At 38.8% G+C, this 19,975-nt stretch overlaps 2 protein-coding genes across 4 annotated transcripts in view; one reads left to right on the top strand and one right to left on the bottom strand.

Annotated features, from left to right (window-relative positions):
* CCDC90B (coiled-coil domain containing 90B) overlaps positions 1–10,971 on the top strand; it is a 48,767-nt gene extending 37,796 nt beyond the window's left edge. For 2 of the 3 annotated variants that reach the window (XM_040489507.1, XM_040489506.1), the window contains exon 9: positions 10,459–10,971. Coding sequence is in view for 2 of the 3 variants with exons in the window: in XM_040489506.1 (XP_040345440.1) it covers positions 10,459–10,514 (56 nt within the window). In the remaining variant the exon portion in view is untranslated. Of the gene's footprint in view, positions 1–3,258; positions 5,057–10,458 lie in introns of those variants that run through there. The other variant, XM_040489504.1, reaches the window with a different exon arrangement.
* A 3,174-nt stretch (positions 10,972–14,145) lies between these two features.
* The window catches only part of ANKRD42 (ankyrin repeat domain 42), a 74,188-nt gene continuing 68,358 nt past the window's right edge, over positions 14,146–19,975 (bottom strand). The window contains exons 11-12 of the mRNA XM_040489503.1: positions 18,951–19,092; positions 14,146–15,356 (exon numbers count right to left, since the gene is read on the bottom strand). Of these exons, the coding sequence (XP_040345437.1) occupies positions 15,258–15,356; positions 18,951–19,092 (241 nt within the window). The 3' untranslated portion in view covers positions 14,146–15,257. The remainder of the gene's footprint in view (positions 15,357–18,950; positions 19,093–19,975) is intronic.

The following is a 19,975-nucleotide window of genomic DNA, read 5'->3' as shown; positions in this document are numbered from 1 at the left end:
GCTACAGATGAGGGTTTTATCTTTACAGGCCAATGTAGAATAAAGGAAAGGAAAAGAGGAAGAAGGTTTTATGTTGACTTAGAGTATGAAGTCTTGATCTGTCATCTTGGGCAGAAGCATTCTATGATGTCAGCTACTTCTCTTTCTTGTCAATTTGATTTTGAGGTCGATAGCATCTTCTAGATTTGCAACAGTGCCAGGAGCACTTGGGAAGGAAGGTCTCTTCCAGTAGGGCTCAAGGGTTGTCTTCCTCTGGTGATATTTTTAAAATACCCAGTCACCAGGCTACAGATTGTGACTGAAGGTTTCCTTTGAATTAGGATCCAGGAAGGCTTCTCTAACCTGTTGATGACAGGCTTGAGCATAAGACATTAGAGACTTACTGTAGCTGGTCATGCCAGTGTGAGACAACAGAGACTCAGCAGAAGGTTGTGTAGAATTACGATAGAATTGGATTCAATTCTAATAGAATTCCAGGAAGTTGGTGAGGTTTTCATTAAGGCTAATATGATTTGCCCGGTGAAGTGTGATTTACGTAGTGCTTTGATTATTAGAGACCATGGAAGGTATACCCCAAGAGAGTATTTCACATTTTCTAGCAGTTTGTTTTTTTCAATGTGCCTTACAGCAGGAAAAGGCTTCAGCACATCTGGAAAACACACATACAATAACAAGAACACTGATAACCCATACAAAGTGATAGTTGAATAAAGTCCACCTGCAGGTATTAAAAGGGTCCAGAAGGAGATCTGAAGCCTCCAAATACAAACAATTTTTCCATGATTATGGACCAGACAGGTCAGGTCTTGGTAGACCGTTTTTGTAATTTTACACAAGCCTCACACCAATGCCTTTTCATAATTTGAGTCCTCTTAAATGTACAGTAGGTGAAGGTGTGCAAAAAATGGGAAATGGGGTTTGTCAGGGAGCCAGAAAGAACCAAGCTGCTGTCTTCAGTTTCTTTTGCCCCAACTGTAATTTACAGCCATTGCTTATCCCCTCTTACTTTCTCAGATTTGAGTACATTGTTGCCATGTTACAAGGACATTAGGATGGCAAAAGTCTGGCAATAAGGGGCCATTTTTGCAGCAACCAAATGGACTTCATCCACATGTGCCACATCTTACAAATATAAGCAAGACTTTGTATTACTTGTTTGCCAGTGCTTTCCATGTAATATGCATATCAAGTAAGCCTAATTGGTTTAGCAAATCCTTTGGTGTATGCGCTGTCAAAAAAAGTTTTTAAAGCACTTGCCTGAAGGATCACAGATCATTATGAAATTTAAATATAAAAGGTAAAGAAACTTTTACAGTCTTATCAAAAGCAGACCAAAAGTGTAAGAAAACTTCATCCTTTTTTACAGAAGGAATACTACTTTCTAATTTTGTACCAGCTTATTTTTGATATTAAAACATTTTAAATAATTTTTATCTTAATCACCTTGACCACACATAACACTCCTTTTTAAAGATTGCTTTTTCACAAACCTTCTATCCAACATTTTCTTTTTTCCTGCATTCTGATTTTGTCCTGTTTTTTCTCTTTAAACAACCAGGCTCACTTTAGGACAAAATTACTCTCTTTTACCTCAACAAAAAATACAAAATACGTCTCTGTTTTTCATACCTTTTTTTTTTTTTCTTTTTTTGCTGAAAACACATCCTGTTTTCCTGGCATATGGAGATGTTTCCCTTATTATTTTTTTTAATTTTTTTTTAATATTTATTTTTGAGAGAGGGACAGCATGTGAGCAGGGGAGGAGCAGAGAGAGAGGGAGACACAGAATCTGAAGCACGCTCCAGGCTCAGCTGTCAGCACAGAGCCCGACGCGGGGCTCGAACTCACGGACCGTGAGATCATGACCTGGGCCGAAGTCAGACACTCAACTGACTGAGCCACTCAGGCGCCCCTCCCTTATTATTTTTAGTAGCTTCAACTACATATATTAATTAGAATTCTTAACTTTTGGCCGCCTGGGTGGCTCAGTCATTTAAGCATCCCAACTGTTGATTTTGGCTCAGGTCAGGATCTCAGGGTTATGAGATCAAGCCCTGCATTGGGCTCCCCACTGGGCATGGAGCCTGCTTAAGATTCTCCCTCTACCATGCTCTCTCTCTAAATAAAAAAATACTCTTTAAAAAAAATTGTTAATAAAAAAATTTAAAAATAATTCTTAACCCTTAGAAACCTTAATTTCTAGTGAAAACGAAGCATTTGTGAACATCTGTTTACCAGCATGCTTTTAATTTGCAAATTCATGAATACATTTCAAATTTTCTAGAATCATTTTAAATGATTTAAAATTTTCTAATGTAGCTTTAATACATCCAGATGTCTATTAGTTTCCCTTAGTAGAAAACCAAAAGTAGATAAACCTATGTTTAGTAAATTAATGTTTTAGTATTTTGTTTTATTTGGAAGTAATCTAGATATTTAATGGATTTAAGTCATTTAACTTAGCAAAACTTTAAGGTTTCAAGTTACCAAAAAGATTTGGAGAAATTTTTTTAAAAGTTTCGTTAAAACTTTCTATTTACTCTACTTGTTCTTTAAAATTATATTTAAATTACTGGGGTGTCTGCCTGAGTGACTCAGTCAAGCGTCTGAATTTGGCTCAGGTCATAATCTTGCAGTTTGTGAGTTTGAGGCCTGTTTCGGGCTCTGGGCTGACAGCTCAGAGCCTGGAGCCTGCTTTGGGTTCTGTGTCTCCCTCTCTCTCTGCCCTCCTCTGCTCATGTTGTCTGTCTGTCTCTCTCTCACACACACAAATTTTTTTTTAATTTAAAAGTGCTTAAAAAATAAAATCATATTTAAATTACTTACTAAAACCTCATTGAAACATTAGGCAAAGTCAGCCATTATCTTAAGCTATTTTTTATTCACAGATCTTATAAAAGAACATGTACTTACTTACTTGGCTAGTAAATTCAAAAGTTTTATATATAATGTTGATAACTCTAAAGACATGTTTGTTTGTTTTTTTTTAATGCCTATTTTCTGAGAGAGAGAGAGCGTGCGCACGTGCACAGATTATGGAGGGGCAGAGAGAGAGAGAGGGAGACACAGAATCTGAAGTAGGCTCCAAGCTGCTTCAGCACAGAGCCCAACGCTGGGCTTAAACCCATGAACTGTGAGATCGTGATCTGAGCCAAAGTCAGACTCTTAACCCAGTAAGCCACCCAGGCGTCCCAAAACATGTTTGTCTTAATTAAACCATCAACCTTAAACTAGCTTTCCTATCAAATATTTTTCCAGAATATATGAACTTGGAAAATACTTGGATTCGTTTTTATCTGAGAGTTTCAGAGTCCTCAGTTTTGTAAGTGCTTGCCTTCAAACCAACTAAATAGAGCTCTATTACAAATTAATTTTAGCAATACTGTCCAGAGGTAGGAAGTAACCACATAATTACAATGCACATATATAGACTTATGTAAACATACCAATGCTTATAGAGATCTTATAGCTTGTTTTAAAATTATTGCCATGAAATAGGTACTAAATTTGCTAGTTATAAAACTTGGGTCTGAATTTTTTTTTCTGGTAGATGGAATAATAGACATCTGGCAGATGTCTAGATGGCTAGAGCTGTTTCTAGTATGAGTGGAGAAGACACTTAAGATTAATATTTGTCCTTAGCAAGTCAAGTTCCACAAGATTCTTCCCTTTTGTTTTTACTTGGTAAGAATTACCTCCCTGAAATTTGCATTTTAATGAGATGGACTAGGTAAGAGTTCCTCGAGAAGACCTGGTAGAACATTTTAAAGGCACAGGGAAATAAAGTACAAGCTTCTCATAGAAGAAATTTTTGTTTCCTTAAGGCCAGAATTTTTACATTTAAAACCTTTTGAGATAAATAGGGGAGGTTTGGGGGGTGGTAAAAAAAGATTGGAGGTCTTTGAATTGTTTCTGGAATCACGGTCCTGATCCTGTAAAGACTAGATATATAAAATAGGACAGCTATTTTTAATTCCTCCAAGAATTGGGTTGCCACCTCAGTGATGCCAAAGGACTGACAAACCCATCCACCTATGAGAATGTCTTCTTTCCCTCTGGTACATATAACTGAGGGGAGAAGGCCTAAAAGTACTCTGTCAAGCTATCAATGTCAGCTTTCAGTTTAAACTCCTGGTTATTGAGTCAGTCTGTCAGGTTTCATCTGGGACAAATAGTAAATATTTCTGGCAGTATTAAAGAACTTCAGGGACCCAAGAGGCATCCTCAAAGAGGGTGTAAAAGGTACTACCTTCACAAGGTCTAGAGTCACTCCCAAAGAGAGCAAAAAGAAGAACCAACAACCTTCAAGTCCTAGGCAGGCAGAAAACCAAGCCATATTTAGGATATAAAAATAACAAGCAAGAAGGAAACAGCTCTTCCCACAAAAGATCAATAATCAATGGATCTAGATTTGGAAAGGAAGTGACAGTGTGAAATTTTATTACCCTCTCTCAAGTGAGCTCAGGAGGTAAGGTGTTCAGAGAAACTCTTAAGGATCCTCCCTGAGTTTAAGAAATTCTCTAACTACAGCCCTTAATTTGGCCTTTGACCAAAGGGTGAAAGATCCTCTATAACCTCAGGTGGTCTTATTTTAAAAGGTAATTGTTGCCGTAGTCTCTTTAGAGTGGAAAGGCAATGTAGACAGAGGATCACTGGGATGAGTACTCAAAGGATAGAGGGGAGAAGTAGGAGTTACAGCACATCTTATTAGTCTTGTTTTAGATACCTTTTCTCTTTTTCATTAGCTTTTTTAATGAAACTATTATAGAATTTTAAAACCTTTTAGAGGATTCTGCTTGCTAATTGGACCATTTGTTCTGTTTAATTTGAGAGCCCTTGCTTTCAAGTATTCTTCTTAAATGAATGAGGTTGTCTAATTGGAGTGCTCCCCCATAATGGCCATTGTAATTCCACATTGTTCTCAGTAAAATTTATTCATTTTACTAGTTATCTGCATCTTTTAGGACTAAGTTTTTAGACACAAAATAAGCAGCTGTGCCAGAAGGTGGCACACTCAACTCTCTGAACATAAAGAATCTCATAATCTCATTTCTTTAGCTAGGCCTTTGGGTTTCTCAGAGCCAAACTAATACCTAAGAGGGACTTGCTGCTGTTTTGGGGGTTATACATGTGTTACAGTGTGCCTCATTACACAGTTTTCTTGACGTTGGCAGTTGACCTAGTATCAGTCTACCTCTTCCATGACCATCTTTCAAACACAAGAGTCTTTGGGTCAGGTGGGCAAGTACCCTAATAGCTCTTAAATGTCAATCTGTGCCCACCAATTTTTGCAGCTTTTTGGCCTCCGAGATCCTAGCAGTAGCCTTTATGTACACAAGAAAAGACATACATGCACCTCAGCACACCAGTAGTAACCAAAATAATGTCCCTGCAGACTGTCCAAAAGAAGGCCATGCACACCACCAGCAACTCCTAAAGTGGACTCCAGCAGATTCAAGGAGACTGTGGACTGGAACTGGGGGAAGGATTCCAATGTGGAATTATAGATTGAACCAGGGCACTCCATTAGAGCCTCTGCTGTAGGTCTAAACTGACTCCTGAACCCAGGACTGGAGAATCAATTAGATCCGCAACTTGAACACAAAAAGTGGAGCTGAAACTGAGAGGGACTTACCAGTGGTCTTCAGAAATGGCAAGGACAGCACACTCTAAGGTTTTCTGGGTGCCACACCTGTATTTCTCATTGTCCCCAAATGCCAACAGATGTTCACTGCCACCGGATGTGTTAAAAAACAAAACTAAGTAAACTTGAAGATCTAATTGGCTTTATTAAACAGTTCATGAATTGGGCAGCATCTCATCTAGCAAGTAGAGGCGAACTCTCAGAAGTTGTACAAAATGGAAGGTTTGGGGGCACCTGGCTAGCTCAGTTGGGAAAGCATGCTGACTCTTGCCCTGAGTTTGAGCCCCACACTGGGTATAGAGATTAAATAAATAAAACTTGGGGAAAAAATAGAAGGTTTTTGTAGAAGGAGGGTCGGGCAAGAAGGTTATTAGCAAAAGAAAGGGACTGTTCCGGGCAAAGTCCCTTTCCCTTAGTGGGAGTGCAGGTAGTTTTATCATGCAGATTACTTCATCTTCTTTTAGGGGATGGAGGGGACCCTTGCAGATGACCGCAAAATTCCCACTGACTGGTTAAGACTACACTTCTGGGGCAGGTTTAAACTGCAGTTAGATTAGGTAATAAGCTTCAGTTTGGGGACCCAGCCTAAGTAACATTTGGGGTGTGTGGTTTTTCCTTTTTAATACTGTGTTTGTCAGAGAAAGTAATTGCTGACATTTGATTTTGAGATCTGTTAGCTACTATCTCCCAGGGTAACTATGGAGCACAAAAGAAAAAAAGGAGGAAGTATAACAGGTTTCCTTTATCACTTGCAGTGGAAGTTTAACAAGCAGTTAGTATATAAGTTTAACGGGCAACTCTGCAACCTACTAATAGGAAAAAGCATATAGATGTCTAAGAAATGTATAAAAACAAGTACAGAATGATGCAAAAAAGATAAATTGGTTGCTCCACAGTGGAAAGAAATGGAAATTTTATTTTTATTCCTACATTCTTCCATAAGGATTTGAGTGGACCTCCAGAGAACAATCACTAAAATAGATACAGGCAAAAATGATAACAAGTATAGGGGGGAAATTACCTTTTTACCTTAAATCCAGCTGAGCACAGATACTACCCAAAAATTAGACTGTCACATACTGAGCTCAGGTACCATGTGACCTGACCCAGTTACAGGGCCCAAAGGAATGAGAAAAATGCCCTACATTAGTAGTACTTTCTTTTTATAAAAAGTACTGTGTTTTCATAAATTGTGTCCTATAACCAAAAGCAATATAGTTGAAGTGAAAGCCTTCCACTCCCTCCCCACATGTATTTACTATTAGTAGATCTCTTTCTAGGCTTTTTCTTATGTATATAAACATTACAGATTATTAAAAACAATAGATTGTATTGTACAGACTACAACTTTTTCAAATTTAACCAAATGTTTTAAGTATCTTTCCGTGGCAAAACATATGTATCTTTTTACTCAAAAGCAGAGTATTCCATTATATGAAAAAGCCATAATTTATTTTTCCAAACCTCTATTAACATTCTGCCAGTTTTTCATTATGAGAAATAGTGCATCCAGCAGCCATGTATGTGTAAACATTACATTCACAGACACACATCTTTGTGTCTTTATGCTAGTATTTCTATATAATAAATTGTTTATGAACATCTAAAATTGGGGGTCAAAGAGATAATGCACATTTAAAATCATTTATATTATTTTCCAAAATAAATTGCTGATTTATACCATCAGTGGTTTTCTGGGCAGCCACTAATTATGTTGACCTGGCAGGAGTAGAAGTGGAGCCTGCCCCGCTCCCCTGCCCTCAGTTGATACATACCCCCTTCCTCTCTTCAACTTGAATCTTTTACAATGTTTTGTCTTTTTAAAATACTGAGCTTCTGTTGAAGATTCATTTGAAAAATACTTCTAAGACTAAAACAGGTTTTGAAAACCACTTTTCTAGCAAAGTCTCTGGAACCAGACATCTTTAGTTCATTGGTGATGTTCAGGGGAAATTACAAAATAGCCCAGTTTGCAGCATTCAATTCCACCTTCAAAACAGATCTCCGAGCAACCCAGGTTAGGAGGAGCTTCAGATTCCACTCAGCTTCCTCTAGAATATTTATCCAAAGATCAGTATCTTAGTTAAAAATAAAGTCCCTTTTACCTTCAGTTTGAAGATGGTGGTCATCTCCAGAAAGCTTTCTTTCAGTAATGGCTGTATAGAAGACAGACTTGTATAGATTTATTGGCAGTGACAAAAGAAATTAACAAGTTATTGTTTAGAAATTAGCCAGTCATTCGGGCACCTGGGTGGCTCAGTCTGTTGGTAATCCAACTTCAGCTCGGGTCTTGATCTCATGGTTTGTGAGTTCTGGGCCTGCGTGGGACTCTGCTGACAGCTCAGAGCCTGGAGCCTGTTTCGGATTCTGTGTCTCCCTCTCTCTCTGCCCCCCTTTCCTGCTCACATGCTCTCTCGCTGTCTCTCTCAAAGATAAATATTTAAAAATTAAAAAGAAAAAAGAAATTAGTCATTGTTTACAAAAATACATCTAAGTTACCTTCGTTTCCTTCTTTTCACTGAGGATTTGGAATCATCCTCTTTGAAGGCATTTTCTTTCCTCCTTTTCCTTCAAATATATGTTATTGCTGAGGTTATTGTTAAGCCTTTTAGGAAATTAGAATCTCATACTCAGCAGGTGGGGAGGTAATGTCATGAGTAGATCAGTTGGACATAGAATACCTGAGATTTTGCACATAAAACAGTAATACTCCACTTACCTGAGATTCACATACTGAATTCAGTCTTGAGCAGAAGGAAAAAAAAAAAGGAAAAAAATACTAATAAAGCCCCAGCATTAAAGATCTTAGATTTCCCTTAGAGAAGAAACCCTTATAAATTGTAATCAGTTTGGATAATTTGGTTTCCCATCATGTATCAATCAAGACTCTTAGTTTCAATGATCATACATCCAACTTGAACTAGCTTAGGCATTGAAAGAAATTCATTAGTTTACATATTGAATTCTGGAAGGGCAGAGGTATAGCTTGAACTCCAGGATAATTAGAATCACAGTTGACTCATTATCTTGTCCCTGAATATCTGCCTCATTCTCTTATCCATCTTTCTTCCTGGGTTGGAAACATGGCTACTAATAGCTTCCAGACTCCTATCGTACCAGTTTCACCAACCAAGAAAATTTACCCCTTTCCTTATGTCCAATTCAGAAAATCCCCAGGAGGAGTCTCTATGGCCCATCTTGGGTCAAACACCAACCTTTGACCCAGATCACTGTTGCCAAGGAGATAAGAACTGTTAAGACAGTGGCAATTTCCATTTGATCTATATAGTTAATGTGGTAGATTCTGTTCTAGGCAGACAAGTAATAACAGGAGCTAACATTTACAGAGTATTTAAGAGGTACCAGGTACAAGGTCACCTGAGCATCCTGTATAGGGATGTGTTCTTTACAGGCCATAGAAAATAACAAATGTGAAAGCTATTTGGGTGGCAGGGTAACAGTAACGGGAAGTAACAGCTGACAAGAGAAATGAGAAACTTAAATACAGAACCATTATGTTGTATGTTGTATATTGTACACATCAGGCTCTGCGCTGACAATGCAGAGCCTGCTTGGGATTCTGTCTCCTCTCTCCCCTTCCTCCACTCGTGCTATCTCTCTCATGCTCACTCTCTCAAAATGTAAATAAACGTTAAACAGCTTTGGACATAGGTACACATAATGTTGACTCCTTGTCCACCACTTGCCAGCAATATAACTTGGAGCTTATTGGCTTATCTATACAGTGGGACACCACCAATCTTGTATGGTTTTAATCGTGGCTACATAAGATAATGTTTATAATTGTTCAGCACACTGCCTGGAACATGGCAAATAGTTTCAGGATCCAGTAGGTGAATGTATAATTGAATTGACCAGTGGCAATTAGACAAGAAACTTAAGTGTTATTCTTCCTCTTCAAATATCCAGCCTCCCTGTGTGTTATCGTTAACCAAGTTTCAGTTAATCTTAGGAGCACATGGATATATATTATATATTAAAATTACAGTAGCTTTATCATGAAAGGCTGTTTCTTGCATCTTTAGTCAAAAAAGTTTGCCACTCATCTCAGAGTCTCTATTTTAAAAGTTAAGGCTGTTAAAACACACTAGAAAAACTAAGGAGTCACTAAAAGCCTCACCCAGATTTAACTTCTTAAAGGAGAACAAGGTTTTCTATCTAGAATGATGTAACAAAGAATAGGTAGTATGTTAACTACTTGAAAAGCCTGATGCCTTTTCTGCCTTTTCATCTACCTCACTGAGATTTTTTTATAGGCTTTTCATTAAAATTTCATTTATAAATTTGTTAATCATGAAATTGTTTTTAAATGTACTGAAAAAGCAATTAAAAATTTTTCATGGATAATACAGATGTCTGTTTTATTAGCTTTACATCATTTTTTCATATATAAGAAAGTTTTTCCACTTACAAGATCTAAAATTCAATTTCATAATTATTTAAAGTAGTCATTAAATAAAATACTTTATTTAATAAAGTATTAAAGTAGCATTGTTAATGCTAATTATAATGACTTTAAACACTGTTCACAGAATCTAACTGACATAATTTGTAAACTATCATCCTTACTGAGGTTTTAAATACAGGAAGCTTTTAAAAATTGGTATTAATCCTGCCCTAAAGGATAGCCTTTATCCTTAGCTTAATTTTCTGGGAATAAAAAACGTAAGGTAGAAAAAAGATTGGGTTTCCTTTGTCTTTTGCTCTTCATTTAAATTGAAGATGACATTGTTGTGTTTGTCTCTGTAAAATAATCACAAATGCATGACCCATAACCTGGTTTCTTTTCACAGCCTCAGTGTTTACATGCCTGGCAATAGCATTGGGATTTTACAGAATCTGGAAATAGCAGAGAAACTACTATATTCTTCTACTGCTGGCCACTGCTATTGACTTCTTAGAACACTACACCAGGAGAGATTACTTGGAGTGAAATTTGCAGCAGGTACTTAGTAAAACAAGATTATTCAAAGCACATATGGACTAAAAAGAAATGTTCTAGAATGGGAAGATGTATTTTGTGTTTGTATTTTATATGTGTCTTTATTTTATCATGTTGAAAAGCTGTTCAAAGTCCTATTGAGATAAAAGGCCTTTTGTCTTTATCCTTTTAATAGTTCATAGAAGCTGAGCCTGAGCTTTCTTGTGTTTGCTTGAACAACTGTATATCATATAGGATTTCTTTGATGTCTGTTGCAAATTTAAAAACTATTCCTAAGCCTACATACTTGTTACTTTACTCAACTTCCTGGTAACTACTGCACCATTACCTTTTCATGTAAAATAAAATGTTGTCCTGGATGGAACTGGAGAGTGTTATGCTAAGTGAAATAAGTCATACAGAGAAAGATACCATATGTTTTCACTCTTACGTGGATCCTGAGAAACTTAACAGAAGACCATGGGGGAGGGGAAGGAAAAAAAAAAAGAGGTTAGAGAGGGAGGGAGCCAAAACATAAGAGACTCTTAAAAACTGAGAACAGGGGTGCCTGGGTGGCTCAGTCAGTTGAGCTTCCGACTTCGACTCAGGTCACAATCTCACTGTCTGTGAGTTCGAGCCCCGTGTCGGGCTCTGTGCTGACAGCTCAGAGCCTGGAGCCTGCTTTGGATTCTGTGTCTCCCTCTCTCTCTAACCCTCCCCTGCTCATGCTCTGTCTCTGTCTCAAAAATAAAACATTAAAAAAAATTTTAATAAAAAATAAATAAATAAATAACTGAGAACTGAGGGTTGATGGGGGGGTGGGAGGGTGGGTGATGGGTATTGAGGAGGGCACCTGTTGGGATGAGCACTGGGTGTTGTATGGAAACCAATTTGACAATAAATTTCATATTTAAAAAAAAAAATTTATGGGGCACCTGGGTGGCTCAGTTGGTTAAGCGTCCAACTTTGGCTCAGGTCATGATCTCGCAGTCCGTGAGTTTGAGCCCCACGTCAGGCTCTGTGCTGACAGCTCAGAGTCCAGAGCCTGTTTCAGATTCTGTGTCTCCCTCTCTCTCTGCCCCTCCCCCATTCATGCTCTTTCTCTGTCTCAAAAATAAATAAACATTAAAAAAAATTTTTTTTTAATTTAAAAATTAAATAAATAAATAAATAAAATGTCATAAAAAAATTGTTTGGCTTTTAAAGGCAACTTACCATCTAACTGGAGATTTGGGGTTTTTTGGTAGTGGATTAAAACAATAACCTTTAAAATCATGTGTACCCTAGTGCAATTATATGACAGTATGAAATCTAAAGAGTTGCCAATGTCTTGAACTCTGAGTATTACATATACTTTTTTTGATTCACAAAAGCCAATTTATCCCTGCTTTTTAGGAATTCATCTTAAACTTATTACATAAAATGAAGGGTTTTGTTTGTTTTTTTTATGATTCCCTTAAATTCAGTAAACTTCCATTCGGTGACAAAGTAGATCAGGCAGAGTTTTATAAGGATCAGTTGAGAATCAGTAAAAACCCTTCAGTGTATTTAAAAAGCAAATCAAAGTTTATAATTCCCCTTTTGTCAGTCTTTAAGAATTTAGATATATAAAAGTTTGCAGTATTTTTTTTTTAATATAAAGAAAAAATGAGGCAACGGAAAAAGCTATGGTCACCAACACTAAATTGATTGTCATTTTATGGACTAATAAATAAAAGGTTGAAACTCTTGATTTCAGCTCACATCATATCTCACGTGTGGGTTCGAGCCCTGTGCTGGGCTCTGTGCTGACAGTGCAGAGCCTGCTTGAGATGCTCACTTGCTCTCTCAAAAAGTAAATAAACTTTAAAAAACACAACAATATTTCTACTTCTATCTCTAACATTTTTCACTTCTATTTTTGTTTTTCATAAACATAATTTGGCATAATAAAAATATATTTGGTCTTTGTCCCCAGTTCCTGGCACAGATCTCCTAAAACCCTTACCATTTCGTGATAGAGGTAATTACAGGCTTCTTTCCGTTTTCTTGGCACACAGCTCCTGAAATCCTTTAAATCTTTGGAATGATAAGAGTGGGTTTTGTATGCTGAGATGACTGGTGGCTGGGAACCCTTATATAACTTCAGAATGGGGACCGGTTGCCAAATAGACCAAGGCATGATTAGAGGGTGAAACTTTCAGCCTCCCTGACCTCCCAACTCAACTCAACCTTTGGGGAAGGGAGAAGGACATGAGAGGAGCTGGAGGTTGACTGAGTTCAGTCACTACTGGCCAACCCAAGGAACACATGAGGCCACTGGTGACACAACGGGAGAAGGCATGGAAGCCTCATGCACTGCTCACTCCATACCTTGCCCCCTGCCTCTCCTTCATTTGGTGGTTCCTGAGACGTAGCCTTTCTAATAAACTAATAGTAAAGTGTTTCTCCAAGTCCCTTCCAGCAAATTGTTGAACCTGAGGAGAGGGTTCCTGAAACCTCCAAAAGTACCGCTGATCAGTCAGAAGTACCAATGACAACCTAGGACTTGCAAAAGGATGTCTGAAGTGGGGGCATTCTTGTGGGACTGAGCTCTTAACCTGTGGAGTCTGATGCCAACTCTGGGTAATGTCAGAACTGGACCGTTGAACATCCGGATAGTGTCAGAAAATCCAAGAACTGGTTGTGCTCGAAACCGCACACATGACAATACATGTATGCGATTTATGATTAAATACATGTAATTTGAGGGTATTACAATCTTGATCTAGCTGCTCTACTAAGACCCAAAATAATAGTTGTTTAAAGAACAAAGAGGTTTAGTTCTCACTTACCTGCAGTCTGGGTGTAAGCATTCCAGGGCTAATATGCCAGCTCCGTGGTATCTGGGCACAATATCCTTTTCATCTTATTACTCTACCCTTCCTGGTGTTGCCTTCATTCACAAGGTCCTGTGACTCACCACCATATCCACATTCCAGAAGTAGAAAAGGGCAAGATGTAGGCAAGCCCTTTCCCTTTAAGGGCAAGACCCTGAGGTTTTATACGCCATTTTGGTTCATACTCTATTGGCCACAACTTGGTGTCTTAGCTGCAAAGGAGATTGGGAAGTTAGCCCTTATCCTGAGCAGCCACAAGCCAGGTAAGTCCTAACACTGGGGGAAAAAGGGAGAACAGGTACTGGGGGGCAACCAGGGAACCTCTGCCTCAAGGGTGCACGTTTCTATGACCACACTCATCTAGTTCTTCCCCACCTCTCTGCTACAGAGAGAGACGCGAGATGTGGCCTGGAGAAAACCAGAGCAAGAATAACAAACTAGAGTATAAAGCATTAACTTAGGGTCACCGGGCGGGAAGGAAGAAGTAAGGCTGTACGTAGTCCCAGAAGGTGAGAAATAATAGATTTGGGAATTCCTGTGGTGGTCAAGAATGCAGATGCTGACCCTTCTCCACTAAGGTTAGGGTCTTCCACATTGCTGTGTGATTCTGAGCAAATCAGTCTTCCAGCTATAAAATATACCTGTCTCCCACTGCTGTGGTGAGAATTAAGAGATAATATGTGGAAAGGACTTACACATAGTAAGTACCAAATAAATGTTTTATTATAGATTGAAGGCCTATTGGAAACCACAGAGAAACTAACACTAATGACTATAAAGGTTATCAAAAGGATAGTTCAGGCATTTTTTAACACCTGTTTACAAACCCTTGATCAGCCTGATCTTAGCACTCCGATGCACCCATGTCAGGGCAAACTGGTCCTGATGACACTGTGTCAGAATGGCCTTCAGTATCCACGTAAATAAAGCACATGCCAGGACCCAGAGGGTGAGCATTTGGTGAATGGTGAGAAAGCTGCTCCCTGGGAAGCCCAAAGCCAACAATCAGCTCTTCAGGAGGAGGCAAGATATAGACAACTGTCCCACGACCAAATCGGCTACATCAAGGAGGGAGCAGGTAGAGGTAGGAAGGGAGGGAAGGAAGTCCGAACTGAAATGAAATGCTGGGTTCTTTTTTGGTCAGCAATGTCGGGGGGAAAGGAGGAAGAAAGAATAACAAAACCATGTGTCTTTTATCCTGTCCAGTCTGCCTCATTTCTGTGTTGCTTTCTTATAAAGCTTGTGAGACAAGGCAGTGGTTGAATTCTAAAACAGATTATTTAAATAGGTATCCTTAGCAAACACATACTATGATTTTTTTTTTCTTTTACAAGAACAGATTTTCACTTTACATAAAACTTTCCTGAGATACTTGGTTGTTACTGTAAAGACGTCCTTTTCTAAAATTTACTTGTCTGATGCTGCATTTTCTCCTAAATCCACATGCTTTCTAAAAGTCATTTGAAAAGTTAAAAAATGATAGTCTCTAGAAAGTTAAAGAAAATTCGCTTATGGCTTCAAATAATTTTTAATGTCTACATTTCTTTTGATTACTGACTGTACCACCTTATAGTTTAAAGTTTGTGTGATTACTTGCAAAATTAATTACTCATAAATGTGGAGTCTTGCCTACATAAATATATAAAAGTATATTGGGAGAGGGAGTATAGCTAAGTGCATGCAACTTTAGCAATCCCTTTGATAGTCTATATTTCTGCCTTCATAACTGGGATAGCATATATAAGAGTAACTCTGAAGAGAACTTATATAGGTTTTATATCAATTTAAAAATGAAAAACAAGTTTATTTAAAGTTATTTCATTGATGAATACCTTCTCACAAAAACTCCCCCAGAAGACACCTTTTTCTTCACTCGCCTTTTATCTTTGCTTGAGTCAGTAGAGTCCTCTTCCTACAAAGAAAAAGGCCAAATGAGAGATCTGCAGTAGACAAAATTTCATCTTTCTACATGATCTGTTCCAAAAGAAGAAATTTAGCCATACCGTTATTTTCAACTCTGGGTTAAAATTTAGGCTTTTGTATAAATAAATTCTCAAATCTGAAGTATCATTCCATCATACTGTGCTGATTCATGGACTAGGTAGGAGACACCTAGAGAAACCAACCAGTGCTGTCTCTGCCTGATACATCCCCACAAGAGAACAGCCCTATTTCTGCTTTTTTTCTTAGCCTGTCACTTCTCAATATACTGCTAAATGACACACCCAGTGTTAGAATGTCATCGCCTGGATTCTTTGCAAGCCCGGTAGTAGTAGAAACCACATCTAGTTCCTTCCATTCCTTCATTCCACATCCACTCCATTCCTTCCTCTGTGTTCATACAACATCCTTCTACTGCCCTTGTCTCACTCTCCACTCTGCCGGCCACCACTGTTTCCAAATATTTCTCATCCATCATGGTATTCTCAGGACCTAGCACAGAAGATCCACTTAATGCCACAAGGAGCAAGAGAGAGCTAGAAACAAGGTGACACTCAGCAGATGCTACTCATCCATGAGTAATTCTCCCAGTCAAAAATGCTCTGCACCCAGCTGGTCAGGACACAGCTGAATGCAGGGGCTCCAAGAACCACACAGGGCACATACATGTCCATGGGGAGAGCCCGTGGCTGGGGTTAGGATTCCACCAGGTGTTCCTGCCCACACCTTTGCACTATAAATATGGTCGCTGTTATCAAAACCAATTGCTGCTGTTGTTACTATTATCAAAAACTATTTAAGTACATTACAGATGTCAGACGATCCTAAGAAACTACCCTGAGAATTTTTTCCTGGATAAAAATTATACTATTACAGACCGTTGCAGAGAAAAGTCTTCAAGGCACAGCTGAATGCAATCATAGGTCCTGACCAGAAGGTGGCAGAAGATTTGGTCAAAATTTCTTAAATCTGTATAAACGAGCACTGAACGGGAAGTTCATTTTATTTATACGTTATGTATTTAGACTCCCAAATAAACTAATTCTTCCTACTCTCAAGTATAGGGCTCCACACATTTATTTATCTACCGACAATGTTTATGCAGCTTGAACATGGAAAATGAAAAGGAAAGAAAAAGAAAAGGATATGAAAAAGCGTGAATGTACTCCTATGAATACTACGAGACAGAAAATACCTCAGTATTGCCACTTAGTCTTTCATTTAACATCAATACAACTTTGTGAGACCGGTGTTATTCCCATTTCAAAGATGAACTGAAGACTCAGAAGCTTTTGCAGAAAAGCAGTGGCAGGACTGCAGCTGCCAAAAAAGGTTGGTGACATTTGCTCATTTATGAAAAATCGATTAACCTAAAGTAGGACTGCAAAAGACGGTGAGCCCAGAGTACAGTGAGCTTGAGTCGGCTCTCCTGAAAACCACATGGTTGGTAGAGAGCAGAGCTTTAGGGGGGATGTGCGGTAGCATGTGGAATCGAGCCCAACCATGAGAACAGATGTTCTGGGGTAAGAAAATAATATTTTAAATAGCTACTAAAAAATAAAAATTTTCTAGGTAGACAAATCGATTTGGAATGACTCAAAGATGGTGAGGCTTGGGTAATCTCCAAAAGATGTAGGATCTGGTGCTGCCAGGAGGCGGAGGCGGCGGATCTCCTGCCGCAGGTTGAGGCGGCACATCAGGATTCAGACTGTAGGGGGTAGTTTATGAAATGTGTGTGTCCTCAGGTCCCCGGCCAATACCCAGTGACCGCACAGGCTGGCCTCTCTACACAAAAGCTTCCCACAGTGGCTAGGAGTGGTGCAAGGTAAGCACTGCAAAAATGAAGAGAATGGGTTATAATTAATTCTGTCTCTTGGAAAAGTAAGAGCTGGTAAGATACGAAAACTGAGAGAAAGTGTGTGAATGCATGCATGCAGAGAAATACACACACGTGTTTGTAGATGAATAGAATGCTGTTGACACGAGACACACCAAACCATTACCAGTAGCTTCCTCTGGAGAGTTGGACTTGGTATGGGAAGGAACGACTGCCCTGCTTTTAACATTTTATAACAAGCACATGTGTTAATATTTTTAAAGTGGTTATTAAAGAGACTAATGATAAGTTTGTACAAAATAAAAAGGAGCCAGGAAGTTCTTCTTATAATTCAGAGTTGAGAATTAACTCACCCACGATGACCAAAGAAAACATTTCCCTATGGAAAGAAAACACAAAATGCACCTGAATCGCTACCCTGTGTCACATGAGCTTCCACAAGGGCTACATCAAGCTGTCTTCGTTCACAAGAGAGAGTGAGGGTCACAGAGTCTCCCCAGTTTGCATTCTGCCTGCTCTGCTCTGAGACCAGAGGGCCGTGATATGAGCACCACTGTGGGTCACCTGCTGTCACTTTCACTCTATTTTCCATACTCTACCTGCTTTCTGTATTTGTTCTTTGTATCTGACTTTCTTTGTATCTTTGTATCTGACTCTTATATCCATTTCTTTTCAGCTTCCTCCTACACATTTGTCCTTTTCATTTGTCACTCTAAAGCATTTTTCTAGATTTTAGAGCTACATTTTGAATTCCAAATTCATAATTCTAGCCAAGAATTATAAGCAGAGCTAAAACTATGGGATCAAAAAGTAGAGATTAACTACTGATCTCACCATTACTAGCTGTGTGAATTTAGACAAGTCACTTAAAGTCTCTGAGCCTCGGTTTCCTCACATTAAATGAGGGCAGATCAAATGACATATGCTAACACATGAAAGAACTTTGTGAAGGTGAAGCGTTACAGATGTTAGTTTTTACTACTCTGCAATCTGAACAACGGGATGCTATGACCACTCCCACTTTGGCTCCTTTCTACTCTTCCAACTGCTTTTGCATCCAACTGCTCGCATCGGCAGCACATATACTAACAATTTCTTTTGAGGAGCTGAAGCTTTCTTACATGGAATCATTATTCTGGCTATTTAGAATGTTAAAGTATACAGATTCCAGCTGTCTGAGAATTATTATTACTCTGCTTATAAAAAAATATTTTTCCTCAGGGCACCTGGGTGGCTCAGTCAGTTAAGCCTCTGGCTTCGGCTCAGGTCATGATCTCACAGTTCATGAGTTTGAGCTCTGCATTGGGCTCTGTGCTGACAGCTCAGAACATGGAGCCTGCTTCGGGTTCTGTGACTCCCTCTCTGTCTGCCCCTCCCCTGCTGAAGCCCTCTAAATAAATATTAAAAAATAACATTTTTTCCTCATGTGTCACAAACAATGACACTGCACACCTCTGAGGATGCTATACTAGCCAGTATATATGTATATGTAAGTATGTGTGTGTACATACAAAGTTTTATACTGTTATACACATAACTCCTTAAACTTTACAACACTTTACCAAGTACAAATTATTAACTATGGCTTAAAAATAAGGCACAGAGAGGTTAAATGACTTGTCCAAACTAAAAAGGGTTATGACCAAGATTCAAACCCTAGCTTAGACTCTTAGCTACTCTTATATACTACTTCTTGAGAGAGATAAATGTGTTAAGAAGGACACCAACCACAGCAAAGCTGGAGACCTGAATCTTTTCCAGTGTCTTCCTGAGTTGATCTACCTCTGCGCGATACTCATCCAGCTGACCTTCTAATTTTTCTCTGCGTAGCCGTTCATACTCCAGCTGGCCCTGCAGCTCCTTGATTGTCCTATCAAAAAAAGTTGTTTTCAGTCAGTCTTCAATATGAGCTACCAATTATTTTTGGCAATAACGAAAAGCATACATGCATTGTATTTAAGGCAAATAAAACAAAGAAATAATTTATTCAACAAATAGGTACTGAGAGTCTAGTATGAGCCAGCACTGATCTAGACACTGGGGAACGAAACAGGCCAAATCTGCCTTCCTCAAGCTTATCTTAGCTATGGAAGAAGACAGTAAAGAAACAAGTAAATAATATGGTATGGGGAAAGGTGATGAATGCCAAGGGAGAAAAAATTTAGGCAAGAAAGAGTAATATAAAATGTCGCCAAGGAGGGGATTAATACTTCAGACACAGTGGCCAGGGAAGGCCTTCCTGAGAAGGGGGCTTCTGAAAAAAATCCTAAAGGAAATGAGAGAGGTAACAACGTAGACATCTGGGGGAAGAGCATTCCAGAGGGAATAGCATGTGCAAAGGCCCTAAGGCAGAAGTATGCCTGGCGAACTGGAAGAAAACCAGAAGCCAACGTGGCTGGAGTAAAGTGTAAAAGGAAGACTAGTAGGTCACAGAGTCAAAAGAGAGCCAGAAAAAGCAGGGCCTTCTAAGTCACAGCAAGAATCTGGGCGTTCACCCTGAATGAAGTGGGGAAGCCATTGGAGGGTCTGGGCAGAGAAACAGCATGAGCTTAGACTTTTGTTTTGCTTTCGTGTTTTTTTGATGATCTACAATTTGAGTAAAATACAAATATTAACTGAACAATTCAAGGAGTTTTGATTAATGTGTAAACCTTGTAATCACCACAACTGCCAAGATACAGACTATTTTCATTGCCTCAGAAAGTTCCCTCGTGTCCTTCCCAAGTGATCTTCATTTCTCATACGCAACCACA

This window comes from Herpailurus yagouaroundi, unplaced genomic scaffold, assembly GCF_014898765.1.
Source record: "Herpailurus yagouaroundi ecotype Mexico unplaced genomic scaffold, PumYag 180, whole genome shotgun sequence".
NCBI classification, from domain to species: domain Eukaryota; kingdom Metazoa; phylum Chordata; class Mammalia; order Carnivora; family Felidae; genus Herpailurus; species Herpailurus yagouaroundi.
The sequence above is the reverse complement of the archived record's forward strand: the minus strand, read 5'-3'. Positions and strand labels throughout refer to the sequence as shown.